This window comes from Bufo bufo, chromosome 4, assembly GCF_905171765.1.
Source record: "Bufo bufo chromosome 4, aBufBuf1.1, whole genome shotgun sequence".
Classification (NCBI taxonomy): domain Eukaryota; kingdom Metazoa; phylum Chordata; class Amphibia; order Anura; family Bufonidae; genus Bufo; species Bufo bufo.
In genome coordinates, this window is record NC_053392.1 from 284,249,791 (window position 1) to 284,275,133 (window position 25,343).

Genomic DNA, 25,343 nt, shown 5'->3' on the forward strand with positions numbered 1-25,343 from the left:
AAAAAAAAAAAGGAATTTTATTTTATTTTTTTACTGGAAAACCCCTTTAAAGTGGGCTTAACACAGCATTAGATTGCCCACCCCCTTTTCTACAAGCCCCGCCTCTCTAGTTTCTGACTGGCCTTTACAACGTGTGAAGAGCTCGCCCAGGTCGCCATCTCTGTGTACCTGGTTCATACTTCATACTGACAGGGCCGCTTAGGCGGGAACCGCACACGTGACCACGAGCCCCGCCTCCCTGAGGTCTGATAAGTCGCTGCGTAGTACGCTGCATGACGTCACGGGAGGATAGCGCTCCTACCTGTGTGGACTGGAGGAAAATGTCTGACTGGGAGGAAGAGGACGACGCTGGAGGTGCAGTGAGTGTGCGGAGAGCCCCCGACATCAGGCCATGGGCGCCCCAGTCCCAGTATCCCAGTGAAAGGCGTGAGCCGACATGGAGGAGGCAAGAGGAAGACGGTGGCCAGGCCCAACGATGGAACAGACCGGCGGCCCGGGGGGAAATGGAGTTCAGGAGAAGGGAGAGTGGGCACGACGCTAAACCGATGTGCTTCCGCCTGGACAGCTCGGTGGTCGGGCAGGTGATAGGTAAGGACTGTGCCAGGGAACTGGTGGGTACCACTGTGCAAGCATATGCCAACCTCCACACACTGGAGTGAATGGGCCCTGGTAGTCTCCATGATGGGCTGCGGTCAGGTGTATCATTGGCTTCACCCGCCTGCCATCAGCATTTTTGGGGGATAGTGCACTGATCCATCCATATATGTGGGGCGACCCATGCTTCCATATTGTTTGCAGGTCCTTGTGACCATTCTGCAAATTATAGGGCATTTCCTATTTCACTGTACTGCGGTCGGCAATGATGGGAGTGGGAATAATGCGAACGGAAGGCATCCCTAGTCTACAGACCGATATATGGGCACAGTCATGTGCTGAAGGTCCGTTCTGCAAGATTAGGGGTAGTGTTGAGCGAACTTGTGTTTTAAGTTCGGTGTCGAAAGCAGATCTTTGATAACCCGAACTTTAGACTCCGAACTTAAAACACAAGTTCGCTCAACACTGATTAGGGGGTGTTCTGGGGAATACCCTGACCATCCATGTGTGACGATTGGGGTCTCACCCCCACCAATCACTTGATTCACATGAAGAGCAGCTTTGCCCCTCAATGTCACACGTGTCAGAAAAAGACTCCAAAGATATGGGGCTGATGTACTAAGGCCTCTTTAACACGGGCGTCCCGGATTTGCTCCGGATGCGTTGCGGGAAACCTGTGCGAGTGCGCCTGCAATTTCAGTCAGTTTTGATTGCGTTCAGTTTTTATCGTGCAGATGCAATGCGTTTTGCACGTGCAAGATAAACTGTGGTACCCAAACCTGGACTTCACAGTATTTCGGGTTTGGGTTAGGTGTTCTGTAGATTGTATTATTTTCCCTTATAACATGGTTATAAGGGATAATAGCATTCTTAATACAGAATGCATAGTAAAATGTGGATTGAGGGGTTAAATAATGAACTCCCCTCATCCTGTTTGCGCAGCTGGCATCATCTTCTTTCAGGACCTGCCAAAGTACCGCTGATGATGTAATCGTGCTCACCACGTGGTGACGTCAGAGCAGGTCCTGCTGAATGAAGATAAAAGGATCTTCTATCTTCAGTCAGCAGGACCTGCGCTGACGTGAGCGTGATTACGTCATCAAAGGTCCTTTTGCAGGTCCTGAAAGAAGACTATGCCGGCTGCGCGATCAAGAGGATGAGGTGAGTTAATTATTTATTTTTTTAACCCCTCAATCTACTTTTTACTAAGCATTCTGTATTAAGAATGCTATTATTTTCCCTTATAACCATATGATAAGGGGAAATAATACAGTGAATTTACTTTAATGGGGTCACGGGTTGCTCATCCCTCGTCTCCTAGCAACCATGCGTTAAAATTGCACCGCATCTGCACTTGCTTGCGGATGCTTGTGATTTTCATGCAGCCCCATTCATTTCTATGGGGCCTGCGTTGCGTGAAAAACGCACAATATAGAACATGCTGCGATTTTCACGCAACGCACAAGTGATGCCTGAAAATCACCGCTCATGTGCACAGCCCCATTGAAGTGAATGGGTCCGGATTCAGTGCGGGTGCAATGCGTTCACCTCACGCATTGCACCCGTGCGGAAAACTCGCCTGTGTAAAAGGGGCCTAAGGCTGGCTTTTTACGTTGGTCTTAAATTCCCCCTGTGTAAAACTGGCCTTGTGACTAAATATTGTCTCATGGCCGGTTAAAGGGGTTGTCCATGTTCAGAGCTGAACCCGGACATATCCCCATCTTTCCCACTCGGCCCCCCTGACATTTCATGCTCTGATGCTCTCCCTTGCCCTGCGCTGTATCGGGCAGGGCAAGGGCTTTTTTGTATATATTTTTTACACTGCTAGGCAGAGGCTTCCACTTAGCAGTGTTCCTCGTGACGTCACCGGCACTAATGGGTGGGCTTTATGCTGCCTTAGGCTACTTTCACTCTCGCGTTTGGTGCGGATCCGTCTTGTATCTGCACAGACTGATCCGCACCGATAATGCAAAGGCTTGTATCCGTTCAGAACGGATCCGTTTGCATTATTCATTTAAAAAAAAGTCTACGTCAAAACGGATCAGTCTTGACTTACATTGTAAGTCAGGGCAGATCCGTTTGGCTCCGCATCGCCAGGCGGACACCAAAACGCTGCAAGCTGCGTTTTAGTGACCGTCTAAAAATCGCAATGGAGACCAAACGCAGACAAACTGATGCATTCTGAACGGATCCTTTTCCATTCAGAATGCATTGGGGCTGAACTGATCCGTTTTGGGCCGCTTGTGAGAGCCCTGGAACAGATCTCACAAGCGGACCCAGAAACGCAGGTGTGAAAGTAGCCTTAGCTGTTTTCCAGGCTAGGACAGCACTAAAGGCCGCCCATCAGAGTCGAGAAGCCTCCGCCTAGCAGAGACCCGGTACATCACCTGATCTGATGAAAAAGTCCTTACCCTGTGCGATTTAGCGCAAGGCAAGGGAGAGCTGCTCCGATGCTCATATCAGAGGGGTTTCCTGGGTGAAAAAGGGGATATGTGCGGTTTCAGAGCCAACCTCTTAAAATAATTGCAAGTCCCTTTTTTTTTATTTATTATTTCCGTAAGATTTTGTTAATTAGGCCAATCTAAGTCCTGTTTCACGCTGCCCCCATTAGTTTCGGCAGAGAACAGCCTGCCAGAGCTAGCTGGATCCTCATGGCCGGAGGCTACCAGAATGCCTGCCAACCCCATTGACTAGGATGAGGTCCGGCAGAGGTTCGGCTGCTACAAAGAAAATTTGCTGGGTAGCCTGTGGATCTCCGCTAGACCCCATTATACTCAATGGGGCAGGTGTGCATTCCGGCAAAGCGGGTCCAGATGGCTCTGGCAGGCTGTTCTCTGCTGGAACTAATGCCAACAGTGTGAAACAGGCCTCGTGCTCATGGAGAAATATTGTTGTCTGTTAAAGGGGTTGTCCGGGCTTTTAATATTGATGACCTATCCTCAACAAGGGGTTGTCCCTCAAAAAATATTCGACTGTTTTCAAACCAGCACCTGGATCTGAGTTCTTCTGTAATTGCATGTAATAAAAAATTTGGTATACATAAAATTCAATAAAATGTATATGCATAGCGCCACTGTGATGGGGAGCGCCGAGACACGCCCCCTGAGCTGTGATGGGGAGCGCCGAGACACGCCCCCTGAGCTGTGATGGGGAGCGCTGAGACACGCCCCCTGAGCTGTGATGGGGAGCGCCGAGACACGCCCCCTGAGCTGCCAGCTTGATATAAGGCTACATTGACACGTCCGTGGTGTGTTGCGGACCCGCAAATTGCGGGTCCGCAACACACCAGCCCGGCACCCCCATTGAAATGCCTATTCTTGTCCGCAAGCTGCGGACAAGAATAGGACATGCTCTATCTTTTTGCGGAGCTGCGGACCCAAAATCGGGGCCGCACTCCACAATTGTGGCTGCAGACGGCACACTGTGTGCTGTCCGCATCCATTCCGTCCCCATAGAGAATGAATGGGTCCGCACCCATTCCGCAAAATTGCGGAAAGGATGCAGACCCATTTTGCGGACGTGTGAATGGAGCCTAAATCTAAGTTTACTTAACACTGGCGTTTTGGCTTTCTGTTTGTGAGATCGTTCAGGGCTCTCACAAGCGGTCTAAAACGGATCAGTTTTGTCCTAATGTATTCTGAATGGAAAAGGATCCGCTCAGAATGCATCAGTTCAGTCTCTATTCCCTTTTGGAGGCGGACACCAAAACGCTGCCTGCAGCGTTTTGGTATCAGTCTGACGAAACTGAGCCAAACAGATCCGTTCTGACACACAATGTAAGTCACGGGGGACGGATCAGTTTTCTATGACACAATCTGGCACAATAGAAAACGGATCCGTCCTCCATTGACTTTCAATGGTGTTCAAGACAGATCCGTCTTGGCTATGTTAAAGATAATACAAACTGATCCGTTCTGAACAGATGCAGACGGTTGTATTATCTGAACGGATCTGTCCATGACATATATGCACAAAACGCGAGTGTGAAAGTAGCCTAACAGAGCAATGAATGTGGAGATCTCTGGATCCATGTGAGGTACAGGGATGGTTCTAGCTTTGTTAGAAAGAGGATGTCATGTACTATATCAGAGCTCGACAAATCCCAGGTCGCCATGGCATTCAGGAATTTTGTCCTGGCGCCTGGATATTTGCCCTCACATGGCTGCCCCCCAGTAATCCGGGGCACTCCGCCGCCTCTACGTGGACCTCTCGGACGGTCTGGCAGGGAAGGAGTTACCCGGTGTGACGAGCGGGGTGGAGAGGGTGGCATCGGGGGAGCGGAGGAGGTAGGTAGGATGCAGTGGGTCCGCATCATGTGGGCGTTCCTTCTCCCTGGCTGTAGCGCTGTCCAATGGCAGCGCAGGGAGAAGGAACGCCCAGGAGAGAAGCTGATTTCTCCTCCCCATTGCTCCGATAGTAATTGGCATATGGAGCAGGAGACAGTAATGGGGCATGGCGGGCGAACGGCGCGGCGCCCAGGAATAATAGTAAGTGCTGGGACAACCCCAATACCAATTTTAGTTGTGGCCGGGAAATTGCTTTCATGAGGGGGACATGTCACAACTGAAGCCAGCGAGGGACTTCACACAACCATTATGCCCGGCACTGGAAGTAGCAGTGACAGAAGCCTGGGCCCTTGAACGGAGCTGTAATAAATACCTATTTATGTTAAAAGGACCCGGTTACATTGAACATGGTGTTTGAGCTGCAGGCCTCATGTTATAGAGCAGGAGGAGCTGAGCAGATTGATATATAGTTTTATGGGAAAAGATTTGGTGTCAGTTGGAAATCAGAGTGTTGGTCACATGACACAGCTGAGGATCAGAAGGGAGTGGATAACTGACAAATACAGTTCAGTTTACCTCACGTACCGTTCTAACAGGTCAGAGGATAAACATTTTCGTGCGAGTGCTACTTTAACTTTTATATTGGCCAATTAAGTTTTCAAGAAATTTCTTTTTCAGGGCGTGGAGGTGCAAAGATAAGGGAGCTAGAAGAGGTGTCTAGTTCAAGAATAAAGGTAAGTGAAATCGATATTGTATTTTTACACAGATTTCTGTAGGAATTGTACACGTGATCTCCCACCTGTCTGACCAGGAGCGAGGATGTGTCATACCGACAAACGATCGCTGTGATCAATCATTGCTCTCTGTGGTAATGTCAGTAAGTATGATAGGTGACCACTAATGGTTGGCTGCGGCAGGGGGTTTAACTAATGTTTTTTTCTTCTATGGTATAGTTTTTCTTGTTTTTTGTTCTTCTTTTTCTTCTTGGTCAGTCCATTAGGGTACGGCCACACATAGGGGAATTTCTGCTGTGGTAATTCCACTGTTGCAGTCTGAAGTTTGTCTGGCTCCCACCAATGTATCTTAAATGTTGAAATCTACTATGGATATGTAATTGACATGTTGCAGATTTAAAATTCACAAAACGGGTCAATTTACAATACAGATTTTTTTTTATTCGCTGTATGTAGATGAGGGTTCATCAAATCCCATCCACTTTTCTGGTACTGTAAAACGCTGTGGGTTTGCCACACACAAATCTGGAGCGTATCTGTCCTGTGTGAACACACCATCAAGAATACACTGCCCTTACACTTTTGCACAAAAAGAACTACAAAAGTGTGTGTGAAAAAGCTTGTCACGTGTACTTATGTTTAGATTGTGAAGGAAGAATACGATTCCGTAATAAAAATATTTGGAAACGACGAGCAACAAAGTAAAGCCAAATCATTGATCGATGAAATTGTAGGACGATGTGAGAGACCAGAGAGTGGTGAGTAAATTGTATTCTGCAGGTACGAGGTTAACCAGTTACCAACAGTGGTGATGCAAGTTTTGGTATTTGGATTCATTTTGAAAGATACATTTTTTTTATTAGGTCTCTTTTTTTTTTTCCTATTGATGTAAAATTTAGATTTGATTGTGGGTTCCTTTAAAGTCAATGGGAAGCAAAGAAACCTCACTCAAACTCAGCTGAAACCAGCCTCACATTAGAAATCTGTCATACAAATGACCTATTTTCAACTACTGATTCTACTACTGATCTGCTACAGTTTCTTCAGAGTCTCTATATTACAGCCGGTTCAGACCTGAGCGCTCTGTATGCGCGATTCTCCGGGCATCTCACATACGCGGCTCCGGAAGTATTCGAACGCCCATTGTCGCGCGTTCCCGGAAGTCTATGTACGGGAACGCGTGACACTACGCACTACTGTACTTGGGGCGTAGGGCGTTTTCGTACGCGCTGTAAAACGCTCAGGTGAGAACCATGCCCATAGGGAAGCATTGGTTCTTGCCTGTTGAGCGCAGCCTTTGTACTCTTTTCAGTCTCTGCCTCCCACTCCATTAATCCTGGTACAGACTGCAGGGACTGAGGAGACCCTGCACATGCTGCGCTGATGCAGTGCTTCAGATTAATGCAGGAGCCCAGCACTGATTTTAGCTCAGAACGATGCTCCTTTGTTTAAGGCATCGGGAGTGCAGCGCTCCTGGAAATTTATCATTCAGATGCCATGAGCACAATTGGGGTTTAAATTCCGTGATCGGCATTGTTGCAACAACACTGATCATGGACTCGGATGTCTGTTGTGTAAAACGGCAAACACTCGATGGCTATGGATCCCGCTCTGCTTCTGAGGGAGTGCCACCTTACATCCACAGTTAAGATACAGGAGGGCTTGATTAGGTTGTGCAAATATTAACTGCTCTTTAATTTTAAAGCACAGGACAAAACTGATACATGGCAATTCAGGGCCACGGGTTGTGGTAAATCACAAGCTTGCTTTTGCTGGCCTTTTACCATACGAATAAAAGTGTATAATTTGAATTAGGAGGATCACTTGAATTGTTTTGCCTGCAATTTTTTAAATGGCTTTTTATATCTTCAACATGCATGTTTTGTGTTTACTTTACAAAAATTTCTTATGGATACAGGATGGGGCTGCAAGGACAGTTACACATTCAGCTCCTCTGAAGTTAAGGATCAAGGAAAACAAGTAATAAACTGGACTTTACTCCGGGAAAATAAGGATAAATATGAAGCAATGAAATGGGCAGGTTTGTGACTTTTGGTGTAACTTTGCATTCTTTTTTCTTTTTTTTTAACCTGTGAATGTGTTACAGTGGATCTGTCAATATTCTGTACAACCTTTTTTAGGGTAGCATAGTTTTGGAACAGGTCGCTCTCCTTTTAGCTCAAACATTACAGAAATTGTGCCATTTAACTAATGGGAACTTTCAATAGTTACAGCGGATTCATAATCTTGTATTCATGAGAGGATCTCTCTCCCTCACTCTTCTCAGCAGTGACTGATGGGCTTCTGTATCATTTGAAACTTGCCATTAGCCAAACGGCACAGTATTTTTGGTACTGTTTGGGATGAAAGGAGAGCGGATCTGTTCCTTGCGATGGTGTTCTTTCTCTTGAATACATTGGGGGACATGGCACCATGGGTATATGCCCAGCTACCACTAGGAGGCACTAGATATAAAAAAAAAAAGGTTGGCTCCGCCCAGGTGGGCTGTACCCTCTCCACAGCACTAGGCTATTCAGTTTTTAGTCTAGTGCCGTAGGAGGCAGACATGACCTGCTCTTTTTCCGCAGGTGTTGCTGCTTTTTTTTATTTTTATTCTTTTTTATTTTTTCTCTTTTCTGCAGGTCTCTGACTGCTGCAGGATGGGGCTCCATTGTGGATTTCCACTTTAGTTGCCCCCGTACTCGTGTACCATCGCTGGTCACCCAGTCCCCTATTACTGCAACCGCAGTGGCATGCCGGCATTCCCACGGTCCCCGTGTTGAGTCTGCCGATGGGGTTACCCTGCGGCGCCCGAAGACGTCTGACTGTGAGTATCTTCCCCTGTCCCTTTCCGTGGCCTGGGGGTGGCTTTCCTTAGCTGGGGTTCTGGGTGCCTTCTACCCCCCTGTTTCCCGGGGGGGGGGGTGATGGGAAAAGAGAGCCCCCTGGGGCTCTCCTTCTCCCCGGCCCTCCAGGCTCCCTTCCCAGCTACTTTTAGTCCCCGACTTTTGCTGGGGCTAGGCCGCATTTTCTCCCGGCCTGTCCAAGGGCGCCGGGTGCTTCCTTTGCCTCGTTTCTCCAATCCCCGGTCGTCGTTCCTCTTCCTCTCCCTCCTCACCTTTTATATTTTTTTGCCGGGAGGGCCCCTGGTCGGCCGCGATAAGCCCTGGCTGCCGCATAACTCGAGGCCCCGGCTTCTGGGCCAGCTAGGCTGCGCTTGTCCTGCCCCCTCCTTGGTTTCCCGAGCTTCCTCATTGGCCCCTCCCAGCTTCTGGGAAGGGCTACCCTCTCTTCCTATCATGGCCAGGCACAGGCTTTTCTGTTGGGGGGCGGAGCCTCTTCCTGGAATAGGATGCCTCTATCTTGTTATCTCTCCTGCAACCTCCCTGGTCCCCTCTGCAGCTGCTGCAGCGCCTCTTCGGGAGTCAGCACCTGGGGTTTGGTAAGACAGCCTCTGGCTGGCGTTTTTCTTCCCTTCCCAGCCTCCCCCCTCGGCTTCCCTGAGTCCCCTCCAGTGATTGTGTTTCTCTGGCAGTCGGACAACTCAGTATTATGTTGCATATAAATCTTCCCCCATGAGGTAACTGACCTAGTTATGTCTGCTCTGGGGTGATATCCGTGCATGGGTCATAAAGACACCACTTACGCGATTTTCCTGTCTGTTTGTCGCCCTGACTTAATTCTGTGTCTGTCATGTTGCCCTGACCCACTTCTGTGTCGGTCTCTTCTGACTGGGCCTCTTCCCTGTCCCAGGCCATAGGGAATCCTGTCCAAATCTATGGCAGAGTAGCTGCACCGATTGCCTGCCACCTCTGCCCTCCCAGTGACCCTTCTGCGGATGGGGCGCTCTTTACTAGGTCCCGCAGGCGACCTCTGGTTGTCACAACCATGTCCCGCTCCTCCTCGACATCCTCGGGTCACTCCCAGGACAAGTCTGAGGCTGGTGACAACCCTTCCCTCTCATTCCATCCTCTGCCGCGGGGGACACCTCTGCTCCGATTTTCTCTCGGTAACAGAGCATCAGGCGGTCTTCCACCAGACAGATTCCCTCTGAGTGGTTAATGACAAATGTCTGCTGAGGAACCTCCCCTCTCCAGGGTTGGTATCCCCTCTAGTGGATCTTCGGATGGCGCTCCCCTGGCTGCACAAGGTAAGCAACCCACCACGTGGTTAGCATGCCGGCACACCTACGTAGTGTCCCAGGTACGTACGCCTCCCCCTTAACAGGGGGGTACTTGTACCACTGCCAAATGCTGTACCCAGCACTGCAGCTATTTCTCCGTACCAGGGGCTATATTCTACACACCCTCCTAGTCGGAGACTGTTCCCGCCAGGCGCTGTAGCCAAAACAGCCATTCTGGTGCTAGCGTGCAACACGCAACAATATATACAGAGGGAGCCCTGGTTCACCAGAGTGAGTGCCTGTAGCCTTTACAGTACACTATGCAGCCGTATCCCGGCAGCTACGTTATTCCCTTCATAGGTAGAGTACCTGTACCATCTTCAGATGCTGTAGTTAGTACACCTGTCTGGTTCTCTGGTGCTCCATCTCCAGGGGTGGTAGTTATTACACCTGTCTGGTTCTATGGTGCTCCATCTCCAGGGGCTGTAGCCATTACACTTGTTCTAATGTGCACCAAGCAGCCATATGGCTCCCTTCATAGGTAGAGTATCTGTACCATCTTCAGATGCTGTAGTCAGTACACCTGTCTAGTTCTCTGGTGCTCCATCTCCAGAGGCTGTACAATTATCTTATGCTGGGTAGTGTGCACCAAGCTGCCACATTGCTACCTTTAGAGGTAGAGTACCTGTACCATCTCCAGATTTGCTGTAGCAGTTAATCCTCTAGTGCTTTTATTATTTTTTTTCCCCCACCTTGGGTGGAGCTGGGTGTTCCCTTGGTCCTTCTTGCAGGCCTTGTTTCCCAGACACCTGTCCTTGGGATCTTTACGGTCTCTCTTTTTATTTGGAACCTTTTCATGCTAGGGTCTCTCCTGGTCCTGTTGGGTCACATGGTTCTTCTGCACCTGTGCATCCTTCTTCTTGCATGAGGTTTCTATTCCACCATCGAGGACTGCTTTAGGACGTCCCATGGTGCTGTGTCCCCCCAATGCATTCAAGAGAAAACTGTATTTTTGTACTCTACGTAAAATCATTTTCTTGTAGGATGCATTGGGGGACACAGATCCCACCCTCTGTTTTTACTTACTCTCCCTGTCACCGGGCTGCCTTTTCCCAGTCCAGGATATGTTGGTACTTCGCTTTTGTTTCTCTCTCCTCCTGCTTTTGGTACAAACTGAATAGCCTAGTGCTGTGGAGAGGGTACAGCCCACCTGGGCGGAGCCAATTTTTTTTTTTAGATCTAGTGTCCAGGGCTCCAGACTAAAAAAAAATATCAAGGAGCCATTGGCTCCTAACCTGAAAAATTTAAAAGCCAAATTTTACATTTTTAGTCGCCAAATTTAAAATACATATAATTACGGTATACTAGACCATAATAGAACAGTCCTAACCTAATTTATGTCGGGACAAGGTGACAAAAAAAATGGCAAATTGCAAGTTTTTTTTTTTTTTTTTCTGATATGGCTTTCACCGCATAGGAGATATTTTTTTAAAAAATATTTTAATAGTTTGCACTTTTTCGGGTGTGGCGATATGTCATTTTTTTTTATTGTTTATATATTTTATATGTAAAATTGGCCATGGGGGTGATTTAAACTTAATATTTTGGTGTTTGATTTTTAAACTTTTTATTTAATAACTATTTCCCCCCTTAGGGGCTATTACCTGGGATCTATCAGGGTGAATAGGGACTTGCACTGTCCCTGCTGCTCTGTGCATAGTACACACAGCAGCAGGGAGCGGACTATGGCAGACAGGGCTTCAGTAGCATCCTGGCTGCCATGGTAACCAATCTGAGCCCCAGGATTACACTGCTGGGGCTCCGATCGGAACTGCCACTAATGATTATAATACTTGAGGAAGGGGGGGGGGGGTCTGCAGTGCAGAACCAATGATTCTACTTTATGATACTGGGGTTGGGGGGGGTTGCGGTGCACTGCACAACCAATAAATATAGTTTATGCTGAATACAAATGCAGGCTGTGCTGCGGGTGCCGGACATATCCCATACCCGGCACCGAGCCTCTATGACTGTGCGCTGCGATCCGCCGCTATTAACCCCTCAGGTGCCGCACCTGACTGGTTAATAGCGGCGGATCGCAGCGCAGTCAGAGGCTGGGTGCCGGGTATGGGATATGTCCGGCACCCGCAGCGCAGCCTGCGTTTCTATTAAGGATAAATGATATTCATTGGTGGCACAGTGGCCTTAGCCCCTCCCCTCCTCCCTTCTATCAGCCCATTGGTAGCAGCGGTGCAGGGGGGAGGGACTGCCTCCTTCTCCCCTGTGCTGCTGAGGAGAACATGGCACGCGCTGACAGCAGCGCGTGCCATGTCAGTTTGTTAAAGCGGCAAAACAGCAGAGGGTCTAGGCGCAAATGGCGACAAGACTACAAAGTCTTGTCACCATTTAGCAAGTCGAAGTCGCGACCATTTTGGTCGCCATCTGGAGCCCTGGTGCCTCCTAGTGGTAGTTGGGCATATACCCATGGTGCTGTGTCCCCCAATGCATCCTACAAGAGATTTTACAGTGAGTACAAAAATCCAGTTTTTTGGACTGCATAGAATTCTGACTGATACAATGAACTCTGTACTGTTAATGACTGCCCATACATCTTTTTACAGCGGTGCAGGTCTGGCCCACCACAGGTGTCCTATGCTGGGTGGAGAGGGTGTCTGGTGATGGTTGGGCACCTGCTTTAATGGCTTAGATCCTGGTTGATTAACCACTTAGATGCCGCTATCAATAATGACCAAGACATCTAAGAGGTGACAAAGGGAGCCCCATCTCTCTAAAACCAATTGGCACTCCCTGCGAATGTAGGGTGCCAATGCCTTTACAGGAGAGCTGGGGGTCTGATAAAGCCCCCCCTCATCAGTCTACCTTTTTTAAATGCCCCTGGTAAAGCCTAATTGCCTGTCAGTTTCCTACTAACAGTATAATACTCTGTCTAATACATAATTAGTACAGAGTATTATGTAAGCAATAAGGGGGCTATAACGTATTGGGTTTATAATAAATATTACATTTTTATAAAAGAGATAAGATTCCAAATTAACCACTTAAGGACCACAGGTTTATACCTCCTTAGTGACCAGGCCCTTTTTTTTACAAATCGGCACTTCACAACTTTAACGGTTTATTGCTCGGTCATGCAACTTGGCACCCAAATGAATTTTACCTCCTTTTCTTCTCACAAATACAGCTTTCTTTTGGTGGTATTTGATTGCTACTGAGATTTTTCGTTTTTCTGTTAATTAAAATAGACCGCAATTTTCTCAAAAGTGTATTTTTAACTTTCTCTGCTTAAATTGTTCAAATATAATTACATTTCTTTACAAGTTTGTGTCAGAATTTATTGTGCTACATGTCTTTGATAAAAAAAAATCCAATAAGTGTATATTTATTGGTTTGCGCAAAAGTTATAGCGTTTACAAACTGTGGTACAAAAATGTGAATTTCCGCATTTTTAAACCGCTCTGACTTTCTGAGCACCTGCCATGTTTCTTGAGGTGCTAGAATGCCAGGATAGTATAAATACCCCACAAATAACCCTATTTTAGAAAGAAGACACCCCAAAGTATTCGCGGAGGGGCATGGTGAGTTTATTTATGATTAAATTTTTTTTCACAAGTTAGCGGAAAATGACACTTTCTGAGGGAAAAAAATAAAAATAAAGTTTCCATTTCTGCTAACTTCTGGCAAAAAAAATAAAAAATCTCCCACGGGCTCACTATGCCCCTCAGTGAATACCTTGGGGTGTCTACTTTCTGAAATGGTCATTTGTGGGGTGTGTTTACTATTCTGGCATTTTGGGCAGGGCTAAATTGTGAGCAACCCTGTAAAGCCTAAAGGTACTCGTTGGACTTTCGGCCCCTTTACGCACCTAGGCTGCAAAAGTGTCACACGTGGTATTGCCGTACTCAGGAGAAGTAGGGCAATGTGTTTTGGGGTGTATTTTTACATATACCCATGCTGGGTGAGAGAAATATCTCTGTAAATTGACAACTTTGTATAAAAAAAATTAAAAGGTTGTCATTTACAGAGATATTTCTCACACACCGTATGGGTATATGTAAAAATACACCCCAAAACACATTGCCCTACTTCTCCTGAGTACGGCGATAACACGTGTGACACTTTTTTGCAGCCTAGGTGCACAAAGGGGCCCAAATTCCAATGAGTACCTTTAGGATTTCACAGGGCATTTTTAGGCATTTGGACTTCTTCGCACGCTTTTGGGCCCCTAAAATGCCAGGGCAGTATAAATACCCCACATGTGACCCCATTTTGGAAAGAAGACACCCCAAGGTATTCCGTGAGGGGCATGGCGAGTTCATAGAAGATTTTTCTTTTTGGCACAAGTTAGCGGAAATTCATATTTTTTTTGTTTTTTTCTCACAAAATCTCCCTTTCCGCTAACTTGTGACAAAAAGTTCAATCTTTCATGGACTCAATATGCCCCTCAGCGAATACCTTGGGGTGTCTTCTTTCCAAAATGGGGTCATTTGTGGGGTGTTTGTACTGCCCTCGCATTTGAGGGTCTCCGCAATCATTACATGTATGGTCAGCATTAGGAGTTTCTGCTATTCTCCTTAGGCCTCATGCACACGACCGTTGTTTGGGTCCGCATCCGAGCCGCCGTTTTCAATGGGGCCGCAAAAGATGCGGACAGCACTTTGTGTGCTGTCCGCATCCGTGGCTCCGTTCCACGGCCCCGCTAAAAAAGAAAATATAACATGTCCTATTCTTGTCCGCGCTTTGCAGACAAGAATGGGCATTTATATTGCTGTGCCCGTTCTGCAAATTGCGGAAGTCAACACGGGCGCCTTCCGTTTTTTGAAGGATCCGCGGTTTGCGGACCGCAAAAAAACTGCACGGTCGTGTGCATGAGGCCTTATATTGAGCATACGGGTAATGAGCCTCTGGGCTGAAAAAAAAAAATCAATGGCACAGATTTCTTTATTCGCATCAATCTGGATGAAAACACCTCTGCCAAAAAATGTGCAAAAAAAAAAAAAAGCTGCGATCGCTAATAAAGATCCGAAAAGCTCAAAAGTGATCTTTATAGCGCCGCAGCGATTTTACGGTGTTTTTGCCGGGATCAGAAAAAAAATGTCACTGCGGTGGGGCGGACTGAACGCAAGAGTGCGCACAAGATCAGGCCTGATCGGGCGAACACTGTTTTTTGTAGAGCCTAAGGTGACCCTAATGTACTGATATAGATCTGATTGCGATCAGTCTTGATCACTTACAGATACTATATAGTACTAGTGCTGATTAGCGACAGCGATGACACTAATCAGCGACTGTGGTGGGCTGGGCGCTAACTACCTAACAAGTAGCTAACTGGCGGTGATAAGGGACCCTTAGGCCCCATTCACACATCCGCAATTCTGTTCCGCATTTTGCTTAACGGAATTGCGGACCCATTTATTTCTATGGGGACAGACTTTTGTCCCGCTCGGATCCGGAATTGCGGATCTGCACTTCTGGGTCCGCACTTCCGTTCCGCAAAAATATAGAACATGTCCTATTTTTGTCCACAATTGCGGACAAGAAAAGGCATTTTCTATATAGTTCTGGCAATGTGCGGATCCGCAAAATGCGGAAAGCACATTGCCGGTGTCCGTGTTTTGTGGATCCGCAAAACACACGGACGTCTGAATGGAGCCTTACAGGGGGGGTGATCAGGGGTTAATAAGTGACAGGGGGGGGGGGTGTAGTGTGGTGCTTGGTGCTACTTTCAGAGCTGCCTGTGTCCTCTGGTGGTCGATCCAAGCAAAAGGGACCACCAGAGGACCAGGTAGCAGGTATATCAGATGCTGTTAGCTAAACAGCGTCTAATATACCTTTCTGATGTTAAAAAAATCGCATCTACAGCCTGCCAGCGAATGATCGCCGCTGGCAGGCTGTAGATCAACTTGTTTACTTCGCGATCCTTTGAGCGCGCGTTCACAGGAAATCTCTGCTCACGCGAAATGACGCCAAAAAATGAGCCTGAGACTACCGCCGCCCGGACGCCTATCGGCATTACGTGGGCGCCGAGTGGTTAAAAATGGAAATTCCACCTTTTTTCCCTGAAAGTTTTAAAATGTAAAAAAAAATTAATTCCTGCTACATATTTGGTATCCTCACATCCATAATAAGCTGAACTATATAACCATGTCATTTATCCCACACGGTGAACACCATAAAAAAAGCCTGACTTGCCATTTTTTTTACTGCCACCCAAAACATGGAATGAAAAGCAATCAAAATGTCTTTTGTACCCCAAAATGTGCCTCAGAAATCAAGCCCTCTCAACTCCAAAAAGACCATGGAGCTCATAAGTACCCATAAAAAATATTTTATTACATATACAATATATAACTTAAATCATGGCGTTAAAAAAAGGAGGAAGTGACAGAAAAAAGTACCATCCCGGCTCTACATAGACCGCACTAGTTGTTGAATACAATATAGAGAAGATGCTAAGTAAAACAAGATCACGGTGAATCAGCAGTAACAGGAACAGTAGTTACCATCACAATGACCAATAACACATATGTACACACAGGCCCCAAGATGATAAAGGACACTATCCCAAACAGAACAATGTAATAAAGCCGACTCGCCAAACAACCGGACTGTAAGGACCAGGATGGCGCTACACCAATGCGCGTTACAAAGTGAACATTGTACAATTTAGAATGTAAACAGCCAAAGGTTGAATTGCTATTTATTTCCATCCCTTCCCCCACAGTAAGAGATAATAAAACTCAATAAATGAATTGAGTCGTGTGTACCCCAAAATGGTGGCATAAAAAAAAAATACAACTTGTCCCACAAAAACAAGTCCTCATTCAGCCTCCGCTGAAATGTAAGTTATTGCTAATGGAGCCAAAATGGAACAAAAAATTGTCACCAAGGCCTGAAGCAGGGTTGGTAACAAAGGGGTTAAAGGTATAACAGTTTGCATCAACCAACTTACAAATAAGGGTGCATTCACACGACCGTAAGGTGTCACAGCTCCATTCATTTTCAGCACAGGGTGGAAGAACCTGGCACAGATGTAGAAATGGCAGACAGTCAAACCCACACTGAGGCTCATTTTCTAGCTCTGCTAAATGTTGACTTAATTTTTTCCTTTTAGATATGCCTCCAATTCAGAAGGCTTTCTACAAAGAAGCATCAAGTGTTTCATCAATGTCTGAAGAGGAGGTAACAAGTTGGAGGTAAAAGTACATGTGTGTAGATTGACTTGTTTTTTCATGCCATTTAAGGGAGTAGAGTTATGCCCAATATAAGGTTTTTACTCTTCATCTAGCTTGTACTGAAGTGACATACACCTTAAAGGGGTTATCCAGTGATAGGTCATTATTATCAGATTGGCAGGGGTCTGAGTCCTGGCACCACTACCGATCAGCTGTTATGGGGAGCCGCTGCACTAACTGGAGCTTGGGTGCGTGCACAGCATTGTACATCATATAGCTGCTGTGCTTGATATGGCAGTCGAGCCGCATTCACTTCTATGGGGCTGAGCTGCAACTAGGCCATGTGATCAATGTATGGCGACGTCCATGGCCTAGGAAGAGGCCACTGCGTCGGGGTTCCTGACTGTTGGATCCCCACCTATCTGATATTGATGATCTATACTGGGGATAGGTCATCAGTATTTATTACCGGATAACCCCTTTTAAGTAGTGTAGGCTGTTTAACAAAATAGGCACATCTCAGGTGCTCTGTGTGCCGGAAAGTCAAGTCTTCACCCACTGAGTGCAGGCTGGTTAGCACTTTTCTGTCCCGCTACGTGCCAGAAAGTCTGACGGCTATGAGTTGGTGTAGATTTGAGCTATAATTTATACCAGTTCTAGTAAACTCGTCACATTCCCTTCCACTAAGCCCAGCTCATTCCACGGAAGCATGGCATGAAATACATAAAAAAAAAAAAAAAAAACATTTTCATGCAAGTGGTGTTTGCATGAAAATGTGCAAGTTTTTGAGGCCACTTTTCGGGTGTTCAGTGACCATTCTAAACATATGGGTTCATTACATGACCAAGGCATAAACCACATCAAGCAGGCTTTTTCTGTTGGGCTAAAGTTGCTGGCATTTTCCCCTCCCCTCCATGACTGCACCTTACTTGGAGATTATCCTCCTCCTCCAGCCAGGCAGGGACAGGAAGGTTCAAAAGGGCCCGCCTCCTCACTTATCTTCAGTGTCTTCCTGTCCCTGCCAGGCGGAAGATAGGACACGTTCGTGCTCCGGTCGGGAGCTATCGCGGAGTAGCGGGTGCATTGCGCCAGCCACGGTCTTACCTTGGGCAAGTAAGGCCGTTCCATGGAGCCTGCCGCGGTCCTCTCTATTCAAAACTCGCGCGCGCCAGCGCATAGTGACTATCCGCGGCATCCGGACACTCAAAGGAGTTCTTCCGGTTTGTAGGCTGCCTGCTGCCCGAGATTCTCGGCTCCGGCGGGTGACGTCATCTGGGGGCCTAATTGTTGTAGCCGGAGGTTGCCGGGCCGGATGACGTCGGAGGTCCTGGGGAGACTTCCGGCCTACATAGTGTTTTAAAAACTGGCGCCCTGGTCAAGTCGGATGTCGGCCTCTGACCAGAGAGTTTGCAAGTTTCCTGCAGCCTCAGATATCCGCACTTGTGGATCAGGAGGAAGCCATGGACCAACCTGTAGCTGTGAGTGACATCCAGGTTGTGAGTATGGAATACTGCTTGCACTGTTACTAAGTCTTTCTCATCTTTTTCCCTTTTTCTGGTTGGAAGAGTGACAAAGATAGCGCTGTAAAACCTAAAATATCGCCAAAATCTAAAATTCCCAGATGTCTCGTATGTTCGGCCAAACTCTCCGATAATTACGCTAAAAAACTGTGTGGAAAATGCATTGATAGCATTGTTAGGGAAGAAGTCCCGTCCCTAAAACAGGAATTGCAGTGCCTGATTAACCACCTCAGCCCCCAGTGCTTAAACACCCTGAAAGACCAGGCCACTTTTTACACTTCTGACCTACACTACTTTCACCGTTTATTGCTCGGTCATGCAACTTACCACCCAAATGAATTTTACCTCCTTTTCTTCTCACTAATAGAGCTTTCATTTGGTGGTATTTCATTGCTGCTGACATTTTTACTTTTTTTGTTATTAATCGAAATTTACAGATTTTTTTGCAAAAAAATGACATTTTTCACTTTCAGTTGTAAAATTTTGCAAAAAAAACGACATCCATATATAAATTTTGCTCTAAATTTATTGTTCTACATGTCTTTGATAAAAAAAAATGTTTGGGTAAAAGTTATAGCGTTTACAAACTATGGTACAAAAATGTGAATTTCCGCTTTTTGAAGCAGCTCTGACTTTCTGAGCACCTGTCATGTTTCCTGAGGTTCTACAATGCCCAGACAGTACAAACACCCCACAAATGACCCCATTTCGGAAAGTACACACCCTAAGGTATTCGCTGATGGGCATAGTGAGTTCATAGAACTTTTTATTTTTTGTCACAAGTTAGCGGAAAATGATGATTTTTTTTTTATTTTTTTTTCTTACAAAGTCTCATATTCCACTAACTTGTGACAAAAAATAAAAACTTCTATGAACTCACTATGCCCATCACGAAATACCTTGGGGTCTCTTCTTTCCAAAATGGGGTCACTTGTGGGGTGGTTATACTGCCCTGGCATTCTAGGGGCCCAATTGTGTGGTAAGGAGTTTGAAATCAAATTCTGTAAAAAATGACCTGTGAAATCCGAAAGGTGCTCTTTGGAATATGGGCCCCTTTGCCCACCTAGGCTGCAAAAAAGTGTCACACATCTGGTATCTCTGTATTCAGGAGAAGTTGAGGAATGTGTTTTGGGGTGTCTTTTTACATATACCCATGCTGGGTGAGATAAATATCTTGGTCAAATGCCAACTTTGTATAAAAAAAATGGGAAAAGTTGTCTTTTGCCAAGATATTTCTCACCCAGCATGGGTATATGTAAAATGACACCCCAAAACACATTCCCCAACTTCTCCTGAGTACGGAGATACCAGATGTGTGACACTTTTTTGCAGCCTAGGTGGGCAAAGGGGCCCATATTCCAAAGAGCACCTTTCGGATTTCACAGGTCATTTTTTACAGAATTTGATTTCAAACTCCTTACCACACATTTGGGCCCCTAGAATGCCCGGGCAGTATAACTACCCCACAAGTGACCCCATTTTGGAAAGAAGAGACCCCAAGGTATTCGCTGATGGGCATAGTGAGTTCATGGAAGTTTTTATTTTTTGTCACAAGTTAGTGGAATATGAGACTTTGTATGAAAAAAAAAAAAAAAAAAAAGCATTTTCCACTAACTTGTGACAAAAAATAAAAAATTCTAGGAACTCGCCATGCCCCTCACGGAATACCTTGGGGTGTCTTCTTTCCAAAATGGGGTCACTTGTGGGGTAGTTATACTGCCCTGGCATTTTCCAGGGGCCCTAATGTGTGGTAAGTAGGTAAATGACCTGTGAAATCCTAAAGGTGCTCTTTGGAATATGGGCCCCTTTGCCCACCTAGGCTGCAAAAAAGTGTCACACATGGGGTATCGCCGTATTCAGGAGAAGTTGGGGAATGTGTTTTGGGGTGTCATTTTACATATACCCTTGCTGGGTGAGAGAAATATCTTGGCAAAGGACAACTTTTCCCATTTTTTTATACAAAGTTGGCATTTGACCAAGATATTTCTCTCACCCAGCATGGGTATATGTAAAATGACACCCCAAAACACATTCCCCAACTTCTCCTGAGTACGGCGATACCAGATGTGTGACACTTTTTTGCAGCCTAGATGCGCAAAGGTGCCAAAATTCCTTTTAGGAGGGCATTTTTAGACATTTGGATACCAGACTTCTTCTCACGCTTTGGGGCCCCTAGAATGCCAGGGCAGTATAAATACCCCACATGTGACCCCATTTTGGAAAGAAGACACCCCAAGGTATTCAATGAGGGGCATGGCGAGTTCATCGAAATTTTTTTTTTTTTGGCACAAGTTAGCGGAAATTGATATTTTTTATTTTTTTCTCACAAAGTCTCCCGTTCCGCTAACTTGGGACAAAAATTTCAATCTTTCATGGACTCAATATGCCCCTCACGGAATACCTGGGGGTGTCTTCTTTCCGAAATGGGGTCACATGTGGGGTATTTATACTGCCCTGGCATTCTAGCGGCCCTAAAGCGTGAGAAGAAGTCTGGAATATAAATGTCTAAAAAATTTTACGCATTTGTATTCCGTGAGGGGTATGGGGAGTTCATGTGAGATTTTATTTTTTGACACAAGTTAGTGGAATATGAGACTTTGTAAGAAAAAAAAATAATTCCGCTAACTTGGGCCAAAAAAATGTCTGAATGGAGCCTTACAGAGGGGTGATCAATGACAGGGGGGGTGGATCAATGACAGGGGGGGTGGATCAATGACAGGGGGGGTGGATCAATGACAGGGGGGGTGGATCAATGACAGGGGGGGTGGATCAATGACAGGGGGGTGATCAGGGAGTCTATATGGGGTGATAACCACAGTCATTGATCACGCCCGTGTAAGGCTTTATTCAGACGTCCGTATGCGTTTTGCGGATCCGATCCATCTATCAGTGGATCCGTAAAAATCATGCGGACGTCTGAATGGAGCTTTACAGGGGGGTAATCAATGACAGGGGGGTGATCAGGGAGTCTATATGGGGTGATCACCACAGTCATTGATCACGCCCCTGTAAGGCTTCATTCAGACGTCCGGATGCGTTTTGCGGATCCGATCCATCTATCAGTGCATCCGTAAAAATCATGCGGACATCTGAATGGAGCTTTACAGGGGTGTGATCAATGACAGGGGTGTAATCAATGACAGGGGGGTGATCAGGGAGTCTATATGGGGTGATCACCACAGTCATTGATCATGCCCCTGTAAGGCTTCATTCAGACGTCCGGATGCGTTTTGCGGATCCGATCCATCTATCAGTGGATCCGTAAAAATCATGCGGACGTCTGAATGGAGCTTTACAGGGGGTTGATCAATGACAGGGGGGTAATCAATGACAGGGGGGTGATCAGGGAGTCTATATGGGGTGATCAGGGGCTAATAAGGGGTTAATAAGTGACGGGGGGGGGGGTGTAGTGTAGTGTAGTGGTGCTTGGTTCTACTTTACTGAGCTACCTGTGTCCTCTGGTGGTCGATCCAAACAAAGGGGACCACCAGAGGACCAGGTAGCAGGTATATTAGACGCTGTTATCAAAACAGCGTCTAATATACCTGTTAGGGGATAAAAAAAACACATCTCCAGCCTGCCAGCGAACGATCGCCGCTGGCAGGCTGGAGATCAACTCTCTTACCTTCCGTTCCTGTGAGCGCGCGCGCGTTCACAGGAAATCTCGCGTCTCGCGAGAGGACGCGCCGGCGCGTCCAGGAGGAATGAATCAACCACCTCCAGGACGCGTCTGTGCGTACAGCGGTCCGGAGGTGGTTAAGCAGGAAATAAAAACCGCTTTTTCAGATTTTGCTGCAGTCGCCAGCTTTCCATCAACATCAAAACAGGAGCCCAGGAAAAAATCCCCCATAAAAACCTCTTCATCCTCCTCTGATATTTCTTCAGATAGCGATGAGGATAGTAACAACTCTGACTCCGATGGCGATTTTAAAAATTATCTGTTTTCATCTGACGATATAAACGATCTATTGAAAGCGGTCAGGGATACCATGGAAATTAAGGAAGAAAAAGTACATAGGTCCGCCCAGGATAGAATGTTTTCAGTGTTAGAAACTAAAAAGAAAAGGGTATTTCCTGTACACAAAAATCTGCAGTCTCTTATCCTAAGGGAGTGGAAAAATCCGGACAGGAAGTTTTTTTTACCCCCAACAATTAGGAAAAGGCTTCCTTTTGACGAAGAAGAGTTGTCCCCGTTCTTGAGTTGTCCTAAGATTGATGTTTCACTCTCCAAACTAGCTAAAGGTTCTTCTTTGCCATTCGAAGATACAGGATCATTGCGTGATCCTATGGACAAAAAAGTGGATGCTAATCTTAAAAGAACCTGGGATGCGGTCGCGGCTTTGTTCAAACCCAATATCGCGGCCAGGTCCGTTGCTAGGTCCCTAAAAAGTTGGTTGGAACAACTAGATGTTCTCTTAAAATCCAATACTCCATATGAAAACTTTGCAGACTCCTTCCCTCTCTTATTAAAGGCCGTAGATTTTCTGTCAGACACAACAGCGGATTCTGTCAGGCTGGCCGCAAGAGCTACGGCTTTAGCCAATAACTCTAGAAGGGCACTTTGGCTAAAAGCTTGGTCCGGAGACACAGGTTCCAAAGCAAAACTATGTAACATCCCGTTTTATGGTAATCTTCTCTTTGGTCAGGACTTAGATAAAATTTTAGAAAAAGCTTCTGATTCCAAAAAGAACTTCCCAGAGGATAAAAAGAGGAAAGCTCCCTTTTTTTCGTCCCCAAAAAAAGGTTAGTTTTCAAAATAAAAGGAGTAAAACGGAAAACTGGAGATCAGGAAGACAGAAAGGGAAGGGTTTTATGTTCTCTCCCCGTTCCGAGGAATCTTCCAAAAAATGACGCCAGAGCCCCAGTGGGGGGAAGACTGGGAAAATTTGTGGATTGCTGGGAAAAATACTCATGCAGCCACTGGTTACTAAATACCCTCCACAAAGGATACAGTATTCCCTTTGTCAAAAGTCCCCCCTCTTTATTTGTTCAGACTCCAATTCAGAGCTCGGAACATCTCCAGTTTTGCATGGAACAAGAAATCGAACTGCTAGTTCAGATGAACGTCTTGGTTCCGGTACCAACAAACCAAGTCGGTCTGGGCTGTTATTCCAGAGTGGTGTTAGTAAAAAAAAAACAAACGGGAAAATGCGTCTCATCATAAATATGAAAGCCCTGAACAGGTCCATAAAGTACGAAAAATTCAGGATGGAATCTATAAGAACCACGGTCAAAGTTCTACAAGAAGGGGTGTTTCTAGCATCCATAGATTTAAAAGATGCGTATTTTCACGTACCCATTCATCCAGGGTCACAACCGTTCTTGAGAATAGCGGTATGGGTCCAAGGGCATCTAAAACATTTCCAGTTTCAAGCTCTACCCTTTGGGATAACGACGGCCCCCAGGCTTTTTACAAAAATTATGCTAGAGGCAATAACCCCTCTGAGGAGGGAAAAGATAATGATAGTCCCATACCTGGACAACCTTTTAATAGTGGGGGACTCCCAGAAAGACCTAGAGATCAATCTATCCAAAACGATACAGACTGGAGGAATTGGGTTGGATTTTAAATCGGGAAAAGTCCCACTTAGTTCCCACACAAAGAATAGTTTTTTTGGGAATTCTCATAGACTCGGTGAGCCAAAAATGCTTTTTACCAGCAGAAAAGATCACAAAGATCCAATCCCAAGTAAAACTATTCAGGCAACAAAAATCCCACACCATAAGACAAACGATGGCCCTGATGGGATCCTTTACAGCTTGTATCCCGGCAGTGAAGTGGGCGCAAATACATTCCCGTCCTCTTCAGACGTTCATGCTAAAAATATGGAACCGAAGACAAGATTCTCTAGACAATCTAATAACAATTCCGGATCCCATTCGGTCCTCACTAAAATGGTGGGAATCAAATTTAAATCTACAGAGGGGAGTTCCTTGGATAGTGAGAGATCAGTTGATCCTCACCACGGATGCCAGTCTATGGGGCTGGGGAGCACATCTCCAATCAGTGTCAGCCCAAGGGGAGTGGTCACAATCCCAGAAGAGGTACTCGTCAAACCACCGGGAACTTCTGGGGGTGTGGGAGGCTCTGAGTTACTTCTCAGAAAAATTAAAAAGGTCCAACGTACAAATAAGGTCAGACAACAAGACGGTGGTTGCATATATAAACCACCAGGGAGGAACAAAAAGCAAACAACTTCAAGTCCTAGCCAACAAAATTTTCTTATGGGCGGAGGAGAATCTCCTCCCCCTATCAGCGATTTTTCTAAAAGGGACGCAAAACATCCAAGCGGATTTCCTCAGCCGCAGGAAATTAGATCCGGGGGAGTGGAGTTTAACCCCTTAAGGACTCAGCCCTATTTCACCTTAAGGACTTGGCCATTTTTTGCAAATCTGACCAGTGTCCCTTTAAGTGCTGATAACTTTAAAACGCTTTGACTTATCCAGGCCGTTCTGAGATTGTTTTTTCGTCACATATTGTACTTCATGACACTGGTAAAATGAAGTCAAAAAAACTTTTTTTTTTGCTCAAAATACCTAATTTACCCAAAAATTTGAAAAATTTGAAAATTTCAAAGTTTCAGTTTCTCTACTTCTGTAATACATAGTAATACCCCCAAAAATTGTGATGACTTTACATTCCCCATATGTCTACTTCATGTTTGAATTGTTTTGGGAATGATATTTTATTTTTTGGGGATGTTATAAGGCTTAGAAGTTTAGAAGCAAATCTTGAAATTTTTCAGAAATTTACAAAAACTCAATTTTTAGGGACCAGTTCAGGTCTGAAGTCACTTTGCGAGGCTTACATAATAGAAACCACCCAAAAATGACCTCATCTAAGAAACTACACCCCTCAAGGTATTCAAAACTGATTTTACAAACTTCGTTAA

At 45.9% G+C, this 25,343-nt stretch overlaps 1 protein-coding gene across 1 annotated transcript in view; it reads left to right on the forward strand.

Moving 5' to 3' along the window:
* Window positions 1-272: 272 nt before the first annotated feature.
* The window catches only part of DDX43 (DEAD-box helicase 43), a 162,207-nt gene continuing 137,136 nt past the window's right edge, over window positions 273-25,343 (forward strand). Inside the window, exons 1-5 of the mRNA XM_040430038.1 lie at window positions 273-588; window positions 5,559-5,614; window positions 6,258-6,372; window positions 7,533-7,655; window positions 16,870-16,951. Of these exons, the coding sequence (XP_040285972.1) occupies window positions 273-588; window positions 5,559-5,614; window positions 6,258-6,372; window positions 7,533-7,655; window positions 16,870-16,951 (692 nt within the window). The remainder of the gene's footprint in view (window positions 589-5,558; window positions 5,615-6,257; window positions 6,373-7,532; window positions 7,656-16,869; window positions 16,952-25,343) is intronic.